The 21417-nt window shown below is 47.9% G+C and overlaps 1 protein-coding gene across 9 annotated transcripts in view; it reads left to right on the forward strand.

The window, feature by feature from the left end:
* Positions 1-21417, forward strand: part of sugct (succinyl-CoA:glutarate-CoA transferase) — an 842325-nt gene that overhangs the window by 342689 nt on the left and 478219 nt on the right. For all 9 annotated transcript variants that reach the window (XM_072467239.1, XM_072467242.1, XM_072467243.1 and 6 more), the window contains 2 exons: positions 15124-15195; positions 18370-18467. In XM_072467239.1, the coding sequence (XP_072323340.1) occupies positions 15124-15195; positions 18370-18467 (170 nt within the window). The remainder of the gene's footprint in view (positions 1-15123; positions 15196-18369; positions 18468-21417) is intronic.

Raw genomic sequence — 21417 nt, forward strand, 5'->3', positions numbered from 1 at the left:
TCTCTGTGTTTTTCTCTTTCGGGTTGGGGAGGAAGGATGGGGTGGGTTGGGCACTGTTTTGGTTGGTGGCGGGGCCTGGTAGGTGGAGAGCGCAGGATTTTTTTTCCCGCGCCGAAGACTGGGGGGGGGGGGGGGGGCGGGACCGGGGCGGGGAAGCGAGGATTGTTTCCCGCGCTTAGAACGGAGGGGGAGAGCCTGTGAATGGGGAGCGGGAGAGGAGGGTGTGCCACACAATGGGAGGAGTCGAAGGGGAGGAGGGAGTGGCCGGGGTCAGCAGGAGTCAGCTGACTTGCGGAAGTGCAATGGGGGGAGTAAACCAGCTAGGATGGGCCCTAGCCGGGGGGGTGGAGGCCGGAGGGGTGGGTGGGGGGGAATCGAGTTGCTGCTGCTAAGATCAAGGAGGAGCTGGAGCGAGTGGGGTGGGTCAAGACGGGGGTATGCCGCTGTGGGGAACGGGCCGGGTGTGGGGTGCGGGCGCGTGGCTGGCCGAGGAGGGGTCATGGTTAGTCGGCGGGGGAGGGGGGCGAGTAGCCCCCTAATCCGGCTGATAACCTGGAATGTAAGGGGACTGAATGGGCCGGTTAAGCGGGCCCGCGTGTTCTCGCACCTGAAGGGGCTCAAGGCGGATGTGGTTATGCTCCAGGAGACACACCTGAAGGTGGCAGACCAGGTAAGACTGAGGAAAGGGTGGGTAGGTCAGGTGTTTCACCCGGGGCTAGATGCCAAAAATCGAGGGGTGGCGATCTTGGTGGGAAAGAAGGTGTTATTCGAGGCGTCGAGCATTGTGGCAGATAATGGCGGTAGGTACATAATGGTAAGTGGTAAGTTGCAGGGAGAGAGGGTGGTACTGGTCAATGTGTATGCTCCGAACTGGGACGATGCGGGTTTTATGCGGCGTATGTTGGGTCGGATCCCAGACTTGGAAGTGGGGGGCCTGATAATGGGGGGAGACTTTAACACGGTGTTGGATCCTGCACTGGATCGCTCCAGGTCTAGGGCGGGTAGGAAGCCGGCGGCGGCTAGAGTGTTGAGGGGATTTATGGACCAAATGGGAGGGGTGGACCCTTGGAGATTTGCAAGGCCGGGGGCTAGGGAATTTTCATTCTTCTCACATGTCCATAAGGCTTATTCTCGAATCGACTTTTTCATTTTGAGTAGGGCGCTGATAGCGAGAGTAGAGGATACCGAGTATTCGGCAATAGCCATTTCGGACCACGCCCCGCATTGGGTGGACTTGGAGATGGGGGAGGAGAGGGACCAGCGCCCGCTGGGGTGCTTGGAGGTGGGGCTGTTGGCGGACGAGGAGGTGAGCGAGGGGTCCGAGGAAGTATAGAGAGGTACTTGGAGACCAACGACAACGGGGAGGTCCGAGTGGGGATGGTATGGGAGGCACTGAAGGCGGTGGTGAGGGGAGAGCTGATCTCCATCAGGGCCCACAAGGAGCGGGGTGAGAGGGAGAGGCTGGTGGGGGAGATGGTGAGGGTAGACAGGAGGTATACCGAAGAACCTGAGGAAGGATTGTTGAGGAAGAGGCGCAGCCTCCAGGCGGAATTCGACCTGGTGACCACCAGGAAGGCGGAGGTGCAGTGGAGGAAGGCCCACGGGGCGGTCTACGAGTATGGGGAAAAGGCAAGCCGGATGCTGGCGCATCAGCTTCGGAAGCGGGACGCAGCTAGGGAGATCGGGGGAGTTAAGGACAGGGGAGGGAGCGTGGTGCGGAGTGGGGTTGGCATCAATGGGGTCTTCAGGGACTTCTACGAGGAATTGTACCGATCCGAGCCCCCACGGGAGGAGGGAGGGATGGGCCGTTTCCTTGACCAATTGAGGTTTCCAAAGGTGGAAGAGGGACTGGTGGCGCGACTGAGGGCCCGATTGGGCTGGAGGAGCTGATCAAAGGGATAGAAAGCATGCAGGCGGGGAAGGCACAGGGGCCGGACGGATTCCCGGTCGAGTTCTATAAAAAATATATGGACCTGTTGGGCCCTCTGTTAGTTAGGACCTTTAATGAGGCAGGGGGGGGGTGGGGGGCTTTACCCCCGACGATGTCCCGGGCACTGATCTCATTGATCCTGAAGCGGGACAAGGATCCCCTGCAATGTGGGTCTTACAGACCGATTTCCTTGCTAAATGTAGATGCCAAGGTGCTGGCGAAGGTCTTAGCCACGAGGATTGAGGATTGTGTGCCGCAGATCATCCATGAAGACCAGACGGGGGTTGTGAAGGGGAGACAGTTGAACGCAAATGTGCAGAGGCTTTTAAACGTTATCATGATGCCGGCGAGGGAGGGGGAGATAGTGGTGGCGATGGACGCTGAGAAAGCCTTCGATAGGGTAGAGTGGGGGTAGCTGTGGGAGGTGCTGAAGAGGTTCGGGTTTGGGGAGGGGTTTGTCAGGTGGGTTAGGCTGTTGTACGAGGTCCCGATGGCGAGTGTGGCCACAAATAGGAGGAGGTCCGAGTACTTTCGGTTGCACCGAGGGACGAGACAGGGGTGTCCCCTGTCCCCCCTGCTCTTCGCACTGGCGATTGAACCCCTGGCTATGGCACTGAGAGAGTCGAGGAACTGGAGGGGGTTGGTGCGGAACATAGGTTGTCGCTTTATGCGGACGACCTGCTGCTATATGTGGCGGACCCGGTGGGAGGAATGCCAGAGGTAATGAGGATGCTTAGGGAATTCGGGGACTTTTCGGGGTACAAGCTCAATATGGGGAAGAGCGAGCTGTTCGTAGTTCAGCTAGGGGACCAGGAGAGGGGGATTGGCGAGCTCCCACTAAAAAGGGTGGAGAGGAGTTTCAGATATTTGGGGGTCCAGGTGGCCAGGAGCTGGGGGGCCCTGCATAGGCTTAACTTTACAAGGCTGGTGGAGCAAATGGAGGAGGAGTTCAAGAGGTGGGACGCGTTGCCGCTGTCCCTGGTGGGTAGGGTGCAGTCAATCAAAATGACGGTGCTCCCAAGGTTTATGTTCCTGTTCCAGTGCCTCCCCGTGTTTATCCCGAAGGCTTTTTTCAGGCGGGTTAACAGGAGTATAATGGGGTTTGTGTGGGCGCGAGGGACTCCGAGGGTGAGAAGGGTGTTCCTGGAGCGGAGTAGAGATAGGAGGGGGCTGGCGCTGCCCAACCTCTGTGGGTACTACTGGGCCGCCAATGCGACAATGGTGCGCAAGTGGGTGATGGAGGGGGAGGGGGCTGCATGGAAGAGGCTGGAGACGGCGTCCTGTGTGGGTACGAGTCTGGGGGCGCTGGCAACGGCGCCGCTGCCGCTCCCTCCAAGGAGGTATACCACGAGCCCGGTGGTGGTGGTGGCCCTCAAAATTTGGGGGCAGTGGAGGCGGCATAGGGGGGAAGTTAGGGCCTCGGCGTGGACCCCATTACGGGGGAACCACCGGTTCGCCCCAGGAAGAACAGGTTGAGGGTTTTCGGGGTGGCACAGGGCAGGCATACAAAAGTTGGGGGACCTGTTTGTGGACGGGAAGTTTGCGAGCTTGGGTGAGCTGGAGGAGAAGTACGGGCTCCCCCGGGGAACACCTTCAGGTACTTACAGGTAAGGGCGTTTGCCAGACGGCAGGTGGTGGAATTCCCACGGCTACTGCCACACACAGTACAGGACAGGGTGCTCTCGGGGGGGTGGGTGGGAGTGGGGAAGATCTCGGAAACTTACCAGGTGATGCATGAGGAGGAGGAGGCCTCGGTGGTGGAGTTGAAAGGTAAGTGGGAGGAGGAGTTGGGAGAGGAGATCGAAGAGGGGACGTGGGCAGATGCCCTAGGGAGGGTGAACTCTTCCTCTTCATGCGCGAGGCTCAGCCTCATACAGTTCAAGGTGCTGCACAGGGCACACATGACCGGGACAAGGATGAGCAGGTTCTTTGGGGGTGAGGACAGGTGTGTTAGGTGCTCAAGGAGCCCAGCAAATCACACCCATATGTTCTGGTCATGCCCAGCGCTGGAGGAATTTTGGAAGGGCGTAGCGAGGACGGTGTCGAGGGTGGTAGGATCCAGGGTCAAACCGGGCTGGGGGCTCGCAATATTTGGGGTGGCAGAGGAGCCGGGAGTGCAGGAGGCGAAAGAGGCCGGAATTCTGGCCTTTGCGTCCCTGGTAGCCCGGCGAAGGATTCTCCTTCAGTGGAAAGATGCGAGGCCCCCAAGCGTGGAATCCTGGATCAGCGATATGGCAGGGTTCATTAAATTGGAGAGGGTGAAATTCGCCTTGAGAGGGTCGGTACAAGGGTTCTTTAGGCGGTGGCAACCGTTCTTCGACTTTCTGGCAGAACGCTAGACATTGGTCAATGGCAGCAGCAGCTCGGGGGGGGGGGGGGGGGGTGGGTTTACTTTATTTTTGTTTATGTTATTTACACTGGAAGGGTCTGAGGGGGTGTATACACCTGTTGTCTTAAGTCGGGGTGTTAATGTTAATTTATTATTTAGGTACGGGGGGGAGGGGTTTGGGGGGTTGCTTTTTTAGATTGTGTTTTGTACTTAACCCTGTTGGGTTCTTTTTTCTTTCTCATTTTGTTATTGATATTTTATGAAAACCTTTAATAAAAATTATTTAAAAAAAAAACATTAGTAGACTGTTGAATGTGGCAATGACCCCGCCACGGGGTAACGTGCTGGAGGTTATCGTAGGGTCAAAGGGGATTTGAAGAGGTGCGATGTCCTGTAGCTGTCTGTGGCAAAAAGGGTACAAACCGTGTAAATGAATGTGTTGCTGAGGCTTTTGTTTATTTCTCCGTCCCTTACCATATTCCTTCCGAAGGTGTTTTTTTTGGGGGGTGAGTAAGTTGATTTCGGAATTTGTTTGGACAGGCAAGATGTCTAGAGTTCGGAGGACCCTTTTTTTAGAGAGCGCGGCGGGTGAGGGGGTTGGCACTTCCAGATCTGTTGTATTATTATTGGGCGGCAAATGTGGAGAAGGTGACACGATGGTGGGGAAAGGTGGGGGGGCTCAGAATGGGTGCAGGTGGAGGAGGACTTGTGTGGGGATGGGATTTGAGGGCCCTGCCGACAGCTTTGCTTCCATGTTCCCTGCGTGGGTATGCTAGCAGTCCCATCATTGTTCTATTTTAGAACAAGTTGAGTCGCCCTAATATAGAACGTATATCGGTAGTGGCCCCAGAATGTGGGAACCACAGGTTTATTCCAGGAGGCATGGATGCGATGTACGGGAGTTGGTACAGGGAAGGGATAGAGCAGATTAGGGACATCTTTGTAGAGGGGAAGTTTGCGGGGCTAAAGGAATTGCAGGAGAAATTCAAATTGCCATGGGGAATTAATTTAGATATTTTCAGGTCCAGGGCTTTGCACAGAAGGAGCTGCCAAAGCACAAGCTATTAGATAAGTTGTTGACCCTGGATGAACTGGGGATGGGACAGATTGGGGATATTGATGAGTGGTTGGTGGAGACGGAGAAGGTGCCAGTGAAGGAGATAAAGCAGAAGTGGGAGGAGGAACTGGGGATTGAGCTTGGGTTGGGGGGCCTGGAGTAAAATACTGCACAAGTTCAGTTCAACCTCATTCTGTGCTAGGATGACCTTTATACAGTTCAAGGTGGTGCATGGGGCTCATATGATTTGGGCCCGTATGAGTGGGTTTTCCCCCAGAGCTGGAGGATATATGCGAGAGATGTGGAAAGGGGTCGGCGAACCACGCCCATGTGTTCTGGGGATGCACAAAGTTGGGGGAGGGGGGGTTGCAGTTTTTGAGACCTTGTCAGAGATTGCGAGGGTGAGGGTGTTGCCGTGCCCTTTGGTGGTGATTTGTTGGGTTTCAGATCTGCCTAAGTTGCTGGAGGGAAGGGGGCTGATGTTGTGGCTTTCGCCTCTCTGATTGCCTGGCGGCGTATCTTATTAAGGTCGGCAGTGCCACCGGGGGTCTCGGCATGGTTGGGGAATTTGGATGAATTTTTAAGACTGGAGAAGATAAAGTTCGCTTTCAGGGGGTCGGAAGAGAGGTTATCTGTACGATGGAGGCTTTTTCTGTCCTTATGTGAAGATCTATTTGTCGCCTGCAGGTACATGAGGGGAGGGTTAAGGGGAAGAGGGATGTTGGGGTAGTTTAGGGGGGAAATTGACAAACTCTTTAAATCATGTATATATTGGGCTGTTGTATGTGTGCATTATTGATTGTGTTTGGAATAAAGTATTTTTAAAAAACATTTGTCAAATATGATTTCCCTTTCATAAATCCATGTTGACTTTGTCGCATCCCATTAATATTTTTTGTTCTCACATCCTTTCTAATGGACTAGCATTTCCCCACTACTGATGTTCGGCTAACCGGTTTGTAATTCCGTTTTTTTCCCTCCCTCCGGAGTGACATTTACCACCCTCCAATCTGCCAGGAATGTTCCAGAATCTACAGCATCCACTATTCCCGTGGCCACCTCCTTTAGTACACTGGGATGTGGATTAGCAAGACCTGGGGATTTATCGGCTGTCAGTCTCCTTAATTTCTCCAGGGCTATTTTAAAAAATAATACGAATTTCCTTCAATTCCTCCTTCTTACTCGACCCTTGGTTCCTTTGCATTTCTGGGAAGTTATTTGTGTCTTCTTCTGTGAAGACAGAACTAAAATAGTTGTTAAATTGCTCTACCATTTCCTTGTGTTCGATTATAGTTCTCCCATTTTGGCTGTGAGGGATCTACATTTGTCTTCATTAATCTTTTTCTGTTTACATACTTATAGAAGCTTTTACAGGCCAGTTTTATGTTACTTGCAAGTTTGCTCTCATAATCTATTTTTGCCCTTTTGGTCTCCATTCCTGAATTCTGAACTGCTCCCAATCCTCAAGTTTGCTACTTTTTCTAGAAACTTTATAGACTCCTCTTTAGATCTAATACTATCCTTAATTTATTTTGTTAGCCATGGTTGGACCACTTTTCTTGTGTTTTTGTGCCAGAAAGGAATGTATAACTGTTGCAATGCATACATTCGTTCCTTAAATATTAACCATTTCCTATCCACCATCATGCCTTTTAATTAAGTTCCTAAACCTATCATAGCCAACTCGCGTCTCATACCTTTGTAGTTTCCTTGATTTAGATTTAGGCCCTAGTTTCAGATTGGACTTGTTCACCTTTCATCCTAATGCAGAATTATATCATATTATGGTCACTGTTCCCGAAAGGATCTCACACACAAGATTATTAATTAACCTCTTCTCATTGCATTATACCAAATTTAGGGTAGCATGTATCCTCATTTTTTTCCATCGACATGCTGGTCTAAAAAAAACATTTTGTACACACTCTAGGCATTCATCCGTCATAGTATTATTGCTAATTTGGTCTGTCCAGTCAATAACTATATTAAAATCACCTATGATTGCTTTAGCACCCTTGTATTTTGCACCTCTAATTTCCTATTTAATGCCATCTCCTACCTTACCACTGCTGTTTGGAGAACTATAGATCACTCCCACTAATGCTTTCCACCCCTGGTTTGTCTTAGTTCCACCCAGACAGATTCTACATCTAAATTTTCTGAGCCAATATCCTCTCTCACTATTGTACTGATTTTATCCTTATCAACATCATCCCACCTCCTTCTCCTATTTGCCTGTCCTACCCTTGGATATTCAGTTCCTCGCCTTGGTCACCTTGCAGCCATGTCTCCGTAATTGCAATCATACCTGTTTATATCAAATTGTGCTGTTAATTCATCTACCTTCTTCAAAATAATTCCATGGGATCTTATACCTTAATCTTATAGGGCCTAGGTTTAATGTGTCATCATAAAAGGTCTTAAACTCTTGAATTTCTTTAAAAACTGATTAATAACTGCTCTCCTGGGAGAGTACGGTTGATAAGACCTCTTCAAGGTTGAGGAGGTACCAAAATAACATACCTGTTGATGGAAGATTGGAACCAAATTAGCTTTCAGTAGCAGACTTGGTACTGTAATACTGAGCTATGCCGTTCCAATGCACTCTGGAGCAGTGCTGATGATTGACCAGTCAGTCTAGGTCCTCCTTATGGAATGAAAAGGTTGCCTTGTCCCTGGGGGCTGGGAGTCTTCCCAGTTTGTTCGAGATAAACATACAAAGGATATAGGTCTGCAGAGGGGTATGGATAGGTGGACAAGAGTGGGCAAAAATTTGGCAGATGGATTTAATGTGGGAAAAGGTGAGCTTGTTCACTTTGGCAGGAAGATTAGAAAGACAGAACATTATTTAAATGCAGAAGCACCTGAGTGTCCTTGTGGATGCTGAGAGGATGTTCCCCCTTGTGGGGCAATCCAGAACGGGGGCAACACAAGTTAAAAATGAGGAATCTCTCTTTTAAGATGGAGATGAGGAGGAGTTTCTTCTCAGATAGCTGTTAGTGTTTGGAATTCTCTTTATCACTGAGCACTGGGGACTGGGTCATTGAATATATTCTGAGTTGGGTGATTTTTGATTGACAAGGGAGTCGAGGATTATGGGGGGCAGGCAGGAAAGTGAAGTTAGGACCACAATCGGACCAACCATGATCTTATTGAATGGCGGAGGAGGCTGGAGAGGCCGAAAGGCACATTCTTATATTCTTAAACCAGTGTCCTAATAGATTACTGGATGGCTGAGGATTACTAGTGCTCTGTGCTGATAAACCTTTTAAAAAATAAATTTAGAGTACCCAATTATGTTGTTTTCCAATTAAGGGCTAATTTAGTGTGGCCAATCCACCTAAACTGCACATCTTTGGGTTGTGGGGGTGAGACCCATGCTGACAAGGGGAGAATGTGCAAACTCCACACGGACAGTGACCCAGGGCTGGGATTCGAACCCGGGCCCTCCGCGCCGTAGGCAGCAGTGCTAACCCTGTGCCACGTGCCACCCCTGTGCTGGTAAACTTGAGTAGTTAAAGCCCAGTTTGTAACTTATGTGAATACTTGCACACCCTGCCCCTCCCTCCATGATGATGGGTTCCCATGCTCATCAGACACTTCATCTCTGAAATAATCTCAAATTCCTACCCTTTTTGCTTAGCAGAGCAGATCACAAACAAGCATTATCTGAAGGATATTTAATTTCATGCAATCTGTGGCAGTAGTTAAAAGCGCTTCATTTCAGCCATCACCAACTTTATTTGATTGAACTTTAAAAGCACAGGGCTGTTATGCACTAATTATATGGTGACCCTTCCAAATATTGATTGTTCCAGAGCTCAGTGAAACACTGAAGGAATTGAAGCCATGTTTGATTTGCAACAAACACATCCAATCGACAAAAGAAGTGCTGGATTCTCATTGAAGAGAGCCTGCTAATTGCTAAGAAAATATTTACCGTAATTATGATATTGCAGAAGTGTACTTAAAATAAATTGGTTTTGAATTCTCATCTTTGATTAGCATTTAACATTTCTTCCATTGTCAAAGTATCTACATTAAGATGATTACTGCATCGTATTCCTTCTGGAAAAGTGTGTTTTATAACGTGCAAATTCAATGTATTTATAGGACTTAGCAGGGTCACCTAAAGGTTAACTTCTTATTGTGGGCAAGGATTGGATCTTGGCTTTGTCTGCGGAGCACTCTTACATGCTAATTTGAAATAATTTGAGCTGACGGACCAGAGCTTGCCAAAACAGAATCTCATTAAATATTGTTTTTGTGCACTTTGCCTTTTTATTTTCCCTTGTACATGGTTGAATAAGCTTTCTGTGGATAGAGACTGTATAAGATCAAGTAATTATGAATGAAATCTTTATTGCTGATTCAACATTCTTGAGCAAAAGGTCACATCCAAAAAAAGAAAAGGGGACACTTTTTTTTCCAGAGTGTACATTTCTGTATGAGTGAGATAATTTCTGGCAATTCTACTGTTATTGGCACAGGGAGAGCAAAACAGCCTTTTCCATCTCTTTAAAAGAAGGGCTTCCACTGTTTCATTGATCATTACTGACAATAGTCAACAGAATGAATTGATTTTTCAAATGAGATCCAATGATGTAGAGAAACGCCAATAGCTCTGCCACATGTGTAAGAAGGCAGCTGACGCAGAAATTCATGCAGTCGCAAAATTGGAAGCAACAAGCTGTTTGATAAAGTAATGCTTTAAATACATTCTTCACACCACCATCACAAGTGTTTTGAGAGCACGTTGAAATGGTTTTGGAAAAATAAATGGTGGTTGAATTCTATTATGAGTTAGCATTTTCATAACAAGTCAAGCTGAGATGTTCAGGGTGTGGAAGAGTTAAGTGGTGGGCCAGTGACCAGCTTCAATCGCCAAGCTGGTGTGATGCTTGGACCAGTTTAAATTGCACTCATCCACATGCTTATGCAATTTCATGCTCTTCCCCGATAGTTGTTCTCACCAAATGCACTTCGTTCATTACTGCATTGTTGTTTTTTTACCCAGTGACTCATGCTTCACAAGGGAACAAAAAGATGGTGGTGACAGGAGCAGCAAACAAGTCCACAGCTGAGGGCACCTACCTCTCCAAGCCCTGGACACCCAAACTGGTCTGGGGATCATCAAGGGAAAGGATAGTATTGAGGAGCAGCAGAGAATATGTAATGTACTGTCAGACCTTCCAATCACACCAATTGTGATCGCAGAGAGAATGGAGGAATCCCATCTAGTGTGAATGGGTTGATGTCTTGAGGCATTGCAATGATGTCTTTTTGCATAAAGCGTGGAACATCAGACACAGCAATCAAATATGCCCATGCACAATTTGATTGTGGTGAAGTGAATTCTGGATGCCAACATGTTTGCTGCCGGCTGGGGCGGATAACATGAGACTTGGCTTTAGATCACAGTACTCATCTGCACAAAAGTGCTTTTCAGTAGAGTTGCAGCAGTGAAATGTGGCTAACAGTGAAAGGAATGGTGGAATTGCAACTCCTTCAGTCAGTACCTACCATAGTGCCTTGTGTGCTAATGGTTTAGTCTTGTCCTTGCACTAGAGTATGTGGCGCAGTCCAATTTTGAGTCTGCATGAATTTCTGCATCGTTAGGCCCTCCATTGGCTCCGAAACTCAAGAGGTCATTGGTCAAGAATACCTCAGCAGTCAGAGCAGAGATCTGATCAGCCTGTTTCTAGCTGTGGTGAAGCCATGGGGTGTACCACATGTAAATAGTAGGAAGAGGAAAATTTGCAGTGCCAACAAGAGAATGCATATGGCTACACAACAAAATGTTAGCCAGAATTCTCCGGCTGTTGGGTTTCTTTTTCCAACTGGCAGCATACCCCCACCCGCAGGTTTCCCGGTGCAGTAGCTTCAATAGGAATTCCCATTGACAAGCGGGAAGAGGGAAACTTGCTGCCAGCGAACGGCGCCCTGCCAAGAAACACACAGCTGGAGGACTGGAGAATACTGCCCATTATGTTGTAAAGTTACTGCGCTGGATTCTCTGTTGACATGATCCTCCGTTTCGCCCGCAACGCACTGAGGCCTGGGGATTTCCAGATGCCTTGTGTGTGCCCACAATGGGAAACCCCATTGGCCGACTGGTGGGACGGAGAATCCCGCTGCCGGCTGGGGCATGTCGCATCAAAAAATGGGTGCGATGGGACGGAGAATCCCACCCACTGTTCTTTAATAGATTAACACCTTTTATTATTTTCTTGTCCTGCCCATTTTTGGGTCCTGGGTAAAATGTCACCATTTAACTTGTTTGATGATAAATGGTTTGATGATGAATGGGAAGATATGAATTGGAGAAATGCTGCATACCTAATTGCTTGTTTGAGGGTGGGAGGGGTGAAGGAAGAGTGACCATTGTATGTTATTCTCCCATTGGTCCAAAGGTGCAATCAAAGTGTACCTTGCATTAGAAAGGCCGTTCCTGGAATCCAGGGCAGCAGGATGAACAACTGGTGCTGCAATACCCTCATCACCTTCCTTCTCTTCGTCTGTCTCCTTCTCCTTGGAATTATTTGAAGAGGACCTGCACTCTGTTCCTTGTTTCCCTTGCAGGGCAAAATCTCCCTGTTGGGCAGTGTTGTGCAGAGTGCACCACCATATGGCCATTTTGGATACTCAGGCTGGGGTGTACTGAATGTGTATCTTCAGCATGTCACTTGCTTCTTCAATCACATATTGAATGAAGCTGTTGGGTTTCGGATCATTGGCATCAGCCAAGTTTGCAATGAGGTATCGCTAGTCTCCTTTCAGATTCCAAAACATGAGGGAGCTTTGACTGTCGCAGGAAAAAGGCATTTTGTCAACTGCCTGGGAATTCTGAGCGTATTTTGAAGACCTACCATTTTGCTGTTCTATAGCAGTTGCATATTGATGGAGTGGTAGCCTTTGCAATTAACAAATATTCCTAGTTGATCTACGGGTGTCGGGATTGTGTGTGCAATCGATGACACGCTGCATCTTGGGAAACCAGCCTGAGATACAACCCCAAGCTCCTGCTTATCCTGACGGGCATCATGGCAGGAATGTTGATGTAATTGCCAGCCACGGAAAACATCCCATCAGCCACCTGACTGATGCATCTGTGGGACAGCAACCGAGAGCTCCTGGCTATGTGTCCATTAACACCCCTGAAGAATCCGGGATGTGAAAATGTCGAGGGAAATGGTGACTTTGATAGCCACTGAATTCCTTCCTCCAAACTTAAAGTTAGAGGTTGAGCGAAGAGGCTCTCAAGTGGCAATTAATTAGCTTTCAAGGGCCTCAATTGGGGCAGGGGCAAGCCATGCAAAATTGTGGAGAAATTGGGGGCCACCCAGGGAGGTTTACAGACCCCCCCCCCCCACACACACACACACACACCTCACACCTGCAAAGGGGAATTCCCCTGCCCTACAGGACCCTCCAAAAAAGACTCCAACTTTGAGTTAGCCGGAAACATTCTCGTCTAACCCCTGGATAATTTTACAACTGACCTTCCAACCACTCACTTTGACTCTCTCGATGATCCCCCCTGATCTTTTGATCCAACCCGACTATTCTTCACCCTGAGCTGACCTAACTAACTCCTGACCCCCTACCCAATCACCCACCTACTCACGTCACCCACCTACCACTTACCCCATTACCGCACTCACCCCATGCCCCACTCACCCCATGCCCCACTCGCCCTCACCCACCTGCCACCTTCACCCACCTGTCACCCTCCCCTTCCAACCTCACCCACCTGCCAGCCTAACCCCTATGCCACCCTACCTCATCACCTGCCACCCTGCCCCCTGCCACTTTATCCACTTACTCATTTACCTCACCCAGCCACCCACCCTACCACCCTCCCTATTACCTCTTTCACTACCTCCCAGTCATTGACATTGGACATTTCAACTTACCGTATGGCACTGATTCTCTTTGCTACTCTCTGCTGAGAGAGTTCTTCTGCATCGTGGATCAGAAAATGGAGCCGTTTCAACGTACCCAGGTCAGTGGATAACTTACTGCCTGATCAGTGTCAGATAAAGTGGTTCCGATGCTGGTTGGAAGATTTGGGCCCTTGTCTTAACATGAATTAGAGCTAATTGCTCTCTTACAGGAAGTCCCATAATGTAGGGCAGGGTACGGAATGATTGTCCATGATTACCATTTTGGTAGCCTGCCCCAGTGTCTCATCTCTCAGCTCCCGCAAATAGGATCCTTATTTCACAGAGCTCATGTGGCAGTTGTTCTAGGGAACATATGACAGTCCTGCTGGGGCATGAAGAAAGCTGTCTCGGAGTGCATAATTCCTCTCTACCCACAAAATGATGATTGCATCATATTTTTCTGTGTTTGTTCCTTGGTTCTAATCCAGAGGTTGGTCCAGGATCACCTACTGCACTGCAGGAGTGAGACTCGCCACTGAATATTCCAACATCAGTCTGAAGAAAATAACACTCTAGCATTCCTTTGACTCTACTTCCCTTGGCATTGAACCTCTGCCAATGTTATTTCAGTTTGGCATTTGAATTATGACCTGGGGCAGAGGCTGATGCCAGTGTACTAAGGAGAGTTTGGCTTTGGGCATCTTGGTTCCAGGTGTATAGAAGCCAAGTCAGAAAGAATTTCTGCTTGTTTAGTCTTCCAGGGTGCTTGGCAACAATGATTTACCAATTCTTTGTAGCGGAGGCTTCTTGGCATGAAAACATGGAGCACTGTTTAGTGCTCACCTTTCATGTTCTAACTCAGGACCTTAATCTTTCACATTCAGTCCCATTTGCTCCAACAATAGAAATGTCTAGTCTTGGCTTGCACTTGGGATTAAAACTTTCAGGAAACCCTTTCTCTAAAGATTCTTGTGGACTGTGCCCTAAAACCGAGAAGAGCAATGTTTAAGAACCAACATCCCAGTCCTTGCAGCAGGAAGAAAAATCAGCACTTAACATTGGTATTATCATGCAGTTAGCAGTGCCCATACTGGGCCAAGGATTTATGTGGCTCAGTAGAATGAGATGAATGGTAAATCTAAGTTATAAGTATTGTTTGATTCTGCAGCTTATTCTGCATCTCACTTGAGTCTTCCTGATGTCACCAAAAGGTGCTCCACTCTACTCTAGCTTGAAGTTTCCTTTTTGTTTCAATGGAATACAAACGCAGCACAATCTCAGGCCATTTGAAATTTTAGCAAATGATCCTGATAGAGGATTTGACATTGCGTACATTTTTGCAGGAGGGTGTGAAATGATGTCAAACCGTGAAATCATATGCGAGTTCTGTGTTCCTCACTGTAAAAATGTTATATGTAATATTGATACTAGTCAGTTATTTTCTTGGCCAAATATTTTGCCCCACACATTCATTTATTTTGTGATATTTGGGACACCCTCACTGTCTGACAATTAATATGTAACCATGGAGAGCAATGTGGTAGGTACTCAGATTAATGATCCTAACCCATCCGTTTCTGGATACTTTATGGGTACGTGGTGACACCACTATTCCCTGGCTGAATGTAGATGGTTAAGTAATTTCCCTGTCAATCGTACCTGGATACTTCACTGCTGTAAGTGTTGGGGTTGAATTTACACACCACCATTATATTTTATTGATAAAATGAACTTGCTTTTATTGGAAGAAGTTGCTGCAGCTTTGGTCTTGTGTTCTGCCCGTTGCTTCACAGAGATGCTCTTTTCAAATTGATGCTGCAAATAAATGTAGATGTTAAATCCCTGCTGTGAAATTGTGCCTTAATTCTCGCTTCTACTGCAAATAAATATTGAACTCTTCTTTAAATTTTCTACGTTGCAGGCTTTTGAGACAAAGGACGGCTACTTGGTGGTTGGGACAGGAAATGATCAGCAATTTTCAGTTGTTTGCAAGGTAACTTGTATTCTCTTTGAAATTGTGTGTGCATTATGGGGATAAGTTATAAAGTCAACGGCTTACTTCTATTGGGGTCCTCTGTATATAGCTGTAATTGTCAGAAATTGTTCACTGTCGCTCTTGACAATCAGGGTAATATTTGCTAGTGAGTGGAAGTTTGCGGTCTCAGGTTGCAGAGATCATATCCAAGGGTGTATTCGCATTGTGACACTGTCAGTATGAAGTAATTTCCCTTCAAGCTGATAGTTCAGTTGCAACATAAATGCAGCCTGGAGCCCGGTTCAGGGCTCAATCTGACAACGGAGAGAACTTGAAGTGAAGCTCTTCTGGAGGAGGCATCTCATTCCATTTCACTTCAGAGTTAGTTCAGGTATTTGCATCTGATTTACACTCTACAAGGGTTTATTTTAAACCTTATCTTGAAACACGCAGATGCTTCATCCACGCAGCTGAAAGTGGCATCATTGATGTAAAGAGGATGGTAAATTTTGCGAGGGCCACAGGGTCCAGCATGAGTTTGTGGAGTCAAACAGAAAGTAACTTTTATTTACAACAATATTAATACAGCTCCAGTAGTTAACTACTGGTTCTCTCTCTGTCTAGTCGGTACCACGCTGGCCATCTCTATTTATACAGCTGAAAGGTTAACAATTGCCCTGCCCCCCCCCCCCAATTGGGAGCTCATATTCACCAAGAGGCATGGGGTAACCCCCTACGAGTTGGCTCAATGCGCAGTGATGGCCGTCCGGCTCATGGCCGATGTCATCCAAGGCCTCAAAATGGTCGTGCTTGGACCCTAAGGCATTCGTGGTCTCAAGGTGGCGCAGGGTGGGCAGTGGCCAGCCCTGCTCGGATGGAATTCCTCATTGGCCCCAGGCCCCAAACCCTGCCTTGGGAGTTGGTGCCCCACATTCCTACCTGCCTTGCGGAAATGTCCTCCATGCCGTTTCAAACTGCACAGAGGGATTGCCTGTACGGGCTGCTGCTGCACACCTTTAAAATTTTTTTATTTTTATTCAGCTTTTTATCAAAACAACATTTTTTACATAACCATTAACAACATTTAACAAAACGAGGTGAACGTTAACATTATATGAGGAAAGAAAACAAGAATATGCAACACTCTCTCTCTCTCTCTCTCTCCCCCCCCCCCCCCCCCCCCCCCCCCCCCCCCCCTGATGCTGCTACTGACATTTTAATGCTCTCCAAGAAAGTCGAGGAACGGCTGCCACCTCTGAGAGAACCCCGTCATGAACCCTCTCAAGGCAAACTTTATTTTCTCTAGACTGAGAAACCCAGTCATGTCACCAACCCAGGTCTCCACACTCGGGGGTTTCGAGCCCCTCCACATTAAAAGGATTCGGCTCCGGGCTACCAGGGAGGCAAAGGCCAAAACCTCGGCCTCTTTCGCTTCCTGAACTCCCGGATCGTCTGACGCACCAAAGATCGCTATCTCTGGACTCGGCACCACCCGCGTGTTTAAGATCTTGGTCATTGCCTTAGCGAATCCCTGCCAGAATCCTTTGAGAGCTGGACATGCCCAGAACATATGGACATGGTTCGCTGGGCTGCCTGCACATCTCGCACATCTATCTTCAACCCCAAAGAACTTGCTCATTCTCGCTGCCGTCATGTGTGCCTGGTGGACCACCTTAAACTGGATTAAGCAAAGCCTGGCACATGATGAAGAGGAATGAACCCTGTTTAGGGCATCCGCCCACAGGCCCGCATCCAGCTCCCCGCCTAGATCCTCCTCCTACTTGCCCTTAAGTTCCACCACTGGGCTTCCTCCGCCTCCTGTAGTTTTTGGTAGATGTCCAACACCTTCCCCTCCCCTACCCAGGTGCCGGAGACCACCCTATCCTGTATCCTATGTGGGAGTAGCAACGGAAATGTCACCACCTTTTTTTTTTTTCGAAAGGCACATACCTGAAGGTATCTGAAGACACTTCCAGGGGGCAGATTAAATTTCTCCTCCAGCGCTTTCAAGCTGGGAAAAGTCCCGTCTATGAACAGGTCCCCCATCCTTTTATTACCTGCCCGATGCCAGCTTTGAAACTCTCCATCTACCTTGCCCGGGACAAATCTGTGATTGTTGCATATCGGGGTCCAATACACTGTGTTCGAAGCAGATGGCCGCCTCTATCACTTCCTTAGGGTTCCCTTCGGCGTCACTAATGGGGTCTCGGTCTTCCAGCGAGAGATGGACTGAATGGTTGATCGGTACGGATTGCGGGCCATCTTCCCGTACCTAGATAACGTCACCATCTGCGGCCACGATCAGCAGGACCACGACGCAAACCTCCAAAAATTCCTCCAGACCGCCAAACTCCTTTCTCTCACATACAATAAGGAGAAATGCGTGTTCCGCACCAACTGCTTAGCCATCCTTGGCTATGTCGTGGAAAATGGAGTCCTAGGGCCCGACCCCGACCGCATGCGCCACCCTCTTCCCCACTGCCCCAAGGCCCTGAAACGATGCCTGGGGTTTTTCTCCTATTACGCTCAGTGGGTCCCTAATTATGCGGACAAGGCCCGCCCACTCATTTAGTCCACAGTTTTCCCCCTGGCGGCTGAGGCCTGCCAGGCCTTCAACCGCATCAAGGCAGACATCGCCACGGCCACGATGCACGCGGTCGACTAGTCCCTCCCCTTTCAGATGGAGAGCGATGCATTGGACATAGCTCTCGCAACCACCCTCAACCAGACGGGCAGGCCCGCACCCTTCATGCCTCCGAAATATGGCACTCCTCTGTCGAAAAGGAGGCCCAAGCCATTGTGGAAGCTGTGCGACATTGGAGGCATTACCTGGGCGGCAGGAGATTCTCTCTCCTCACTGACCAACGGTTGGTTGCCTTTATGTTTAAGAATGCACAGCGGGGCAAGATCAAAAATGACAAGATCTTGAGGTAGAGGATCGAGCTCTCCACCTATAATTATAAGATCTTGTATCGCCCGGGGAAGCTCAACGAGCCCCCTGATGCCCTATCCCGCGGTAGTGTGTTACCCCAGATGCAGGGTTATTCCAAAGAAACTCAGTAGGTTTGGTGGTATTTTATTGAAACACGCTGAAGTAGTAATTATTATTTGGTTTGTAGTCTAATGTATTTAAAGGAGGTGACACTGAACTTCATCCACATTTGCCAGTTAACCATTACTGTCACTTTCTAGATCTTGTCATTACCTTCACTGAGTCAAGAGCCCAGATTCAAGACAAACAAGCTCCGTGTTCAGAACAGAAGAGAACTTATTGGCATCCTCTGTGCAAGGTCAGTGCTGGTATTGGACAAGGCTATGAGCTGTAAAAGACACTCCTGTAACTGCCCTAATAACTGCCTTACTGGATCATTCAAACTTTACTGCATGTCAGTGAGTCAGGAGAGCACATAACATCAGCCGTAGGGGTCCCATAGCAAATGCCCTATGTGAAACTTGTGCATAAACTGTTAATTTATTAAATGTCTGAGTAGTTAACTTCACTAGCCCCCAAAAATGGGTGTGAGTATCAATATGTGGGATTAATCAATGGTCGTTACTCCTGATGCGTGCAACGTGACAACTTGTACTGTCTGCTATTTTAACATGAATCTTGGCACCTGCTCTGCCGAATCTTGAAGGCTGCTTCAAAGTGGTTGAGGCAGTGGAAGCAATGTTTCAAACATGATGATGGTTTCCTTAATCACGTCTCATGTGGCAGCATAGCTGTCAATTGATGTGTGCTGCCCACATGTATGTGGGTTGCGCACTGGAGTCATCATCAGACTCCCAGTCACCAGCCTTTGATTCGTTGTGGTGGCACAATATACAGATGACACAGCTCTGCTGCAGAATGAAGGCATCTTGACTGTTGCCAGGATACTGGACATCGACCTGCACGAATTTCACAACAGCTGAACATTGAGGAAATGGGACCTCTTCCGGTTGCAGTACATCTTAGAGTTGATATGGGGTGCCCACAAAGTGACAAGCTTGCTCCATGGTATCCTCCACCGCGGCGAAGCCTGAAATCCTCATGAAGCGAGGTGAAAGCTCTGCTTGCTGTTTTCTGGCAAGAAAGAATGGAAGGTAGTCCGCTGTCTTTGAAGAGAGAGCCTCAGTAACTTCCTTTAGCCAAAAATGGACAATTAATTGTGAGCTGTTGTAAATATCTCCATCTGTAACTTGGAAGAAGCCGAAATTACCAAGCCACACCTCTCCCTGTAGACTTGAGAAACTTGAAAGAACTCAATAAAGCACCAAAACGCTTTTACAGTTCTAGAAATCAATCAGAATAGTTGATGATCCATGTAAAATTAGCACTGGTGGACGATCCTCCCTGGTGTTAAATGCATGTCTGGACTTCTGATTAATAAAAGGCATTGGCTGGAGCATTGAGTTCCCATGTGGTGCTGGTATCAGATCACCATAACACGCTGATTGGCATAATTATCTGCAAATTCTGCATATTAATGGCACATGCTCACTGTGCGTGCATGCACTAAGATACTCAACAATATGACGTCCAGTGCAAGAAATGTGTATGTGAGGACCATTTTAGACCTCTAAAGGGCGTCTGCAGTGCCTAAAACAGGCTCTTGCCTCGGAATTTTGACATGTTTGTCTTTTAGGTCGGTAAACTAATAGGTTAGAGTGAAAACAAGAGCCTAGTAGTTGTGGTACCAGTGCTACTAAATACATAAAAACGCCACAGATGTAAGAAAATTCTTTATGGGGTTGGCAACAGAAAGAATTGATCAGGAAAGTTGACAAATTGGAATAAAACACAACTGTACATTAAGTGGCATTTTTACCTGGTGTGGCCTTATATGTAATTCCAGTGTGTCATTGACTATTAATGCCCTTAGGGCAATAAATTGTGCCTTGCTAGTGACACCCAAGAACAAATGTAAAAAAGTGTTATTTTTTGAAAAATATTTTATTCAAGGCATTTTCAGTTTATATACAAAACACACAATACAATCAAATTTGTACAGGTATTTCTCAACAACTCTCCCCTGTCTAAAACTCTTGCTGCCCTGCGTTGTAGCTATACTTTAAATAATACAAAACAAAACCCAAAAAGGCCCCACCCCACTAACCCCTACCCGCACCCCGCCTCTGTTGACGTTTACCAATCCTTAAAGAAGGAGATGAACTGCCTCCACTTCAAGTGGAGACCCTCCTCTGATCCCCTAATGACAAACTTTATCTTTTCCAAATGGGGAAACTCTGCCAGATCACACTCATCCCGCTGCCTTAAGCAGCTCTGGAGTTCGCCATCCTAACAAGATCCTCCTCCGGGCCATCAGGGAGGCAAAGGCGAACACGTCAGCCTCTCCCTCCATCTGCACTCTCGGATCCTCATGACACTCCGAATACCGCCATCCACGGGCTTGGTGCTACTTTGAGCCCTATAATCTCTGACATAATCCTCGCAAAGGATTCCCAAAATTGCGGGCAGGATCAAAACATATGGGTGTCGTCTGCCGGAGCATTGTGCACATTTATCCTCCACATCCGGAACAAAATCAGCTCATGTGTGCCTTTGTCATGTGCACTCTATGCACCACCCTAAATTGGATTAAACTTAACCTCGTGCACGAGGAAGTTGAATTTATCCTTCTCAGGGCCTCGCTCCAAATCCCTCCTTCAAAGGTCCCACCTAGTTACTCCTCCCATTTCCACATTATCTTTTCCAATGAGGCCTTCTCCCTTTCCATTTGTTGTCCATAAATGTCAGAGACCTTGCCCTCTCCAATCCGGTCCTCTGACACAATCTTTTCAATCAATGAGGGTGGCGGCAACTGCGGAAACATGGCCAACTCTTTTTTTTTTAGAAAATCCTTGTTCTGTAGGTACCAGAACCCATTCGCCCCGATAGATTAAAATTCTCCACTAGCTCCCCCAATTCTGCCAATCTCCCTTCCACGAAAAGATCTCTAAACCACTCTCCATCCCTTGTATATTGAGTCCAACCCTGCTGGGATAAATCAGAGCCCATAATAACATGCCCTCTATCTTAACATGTTGCCTGAGCTGGTTCCAGATCCTCAACGTGGTGACCACCGCCGAACTTGTGCATTATTTTGCTGACGGCAATAGAAGGGGTGCCAATACCAGTGCCCTCAGGTTTGTCCCCCTGCATGAAGCTGCCTCCATCTGTCTCCAAGCTGATCCTTCCTCCACAGCCCACTTCTGAACCTTCTTCACATTTGCTGCCCAATAATAATTTCACAAATT

This window comes from Scyliorhinus torazame, chromosome 11 (genome assembly GCF_047496885.1).
Source record: "Scyliorhinus torazame isolate Kashiwa2021f chromosome 11, sScyTor2.1, whole genome shotgun sequence".
NCBI lineage: Eukaryota > Metazoa > Chordata > Chondrichthyes > Carcharhiniformes > Scyliorhinidae > Scyliorhinus > Scyliorhinus torazame.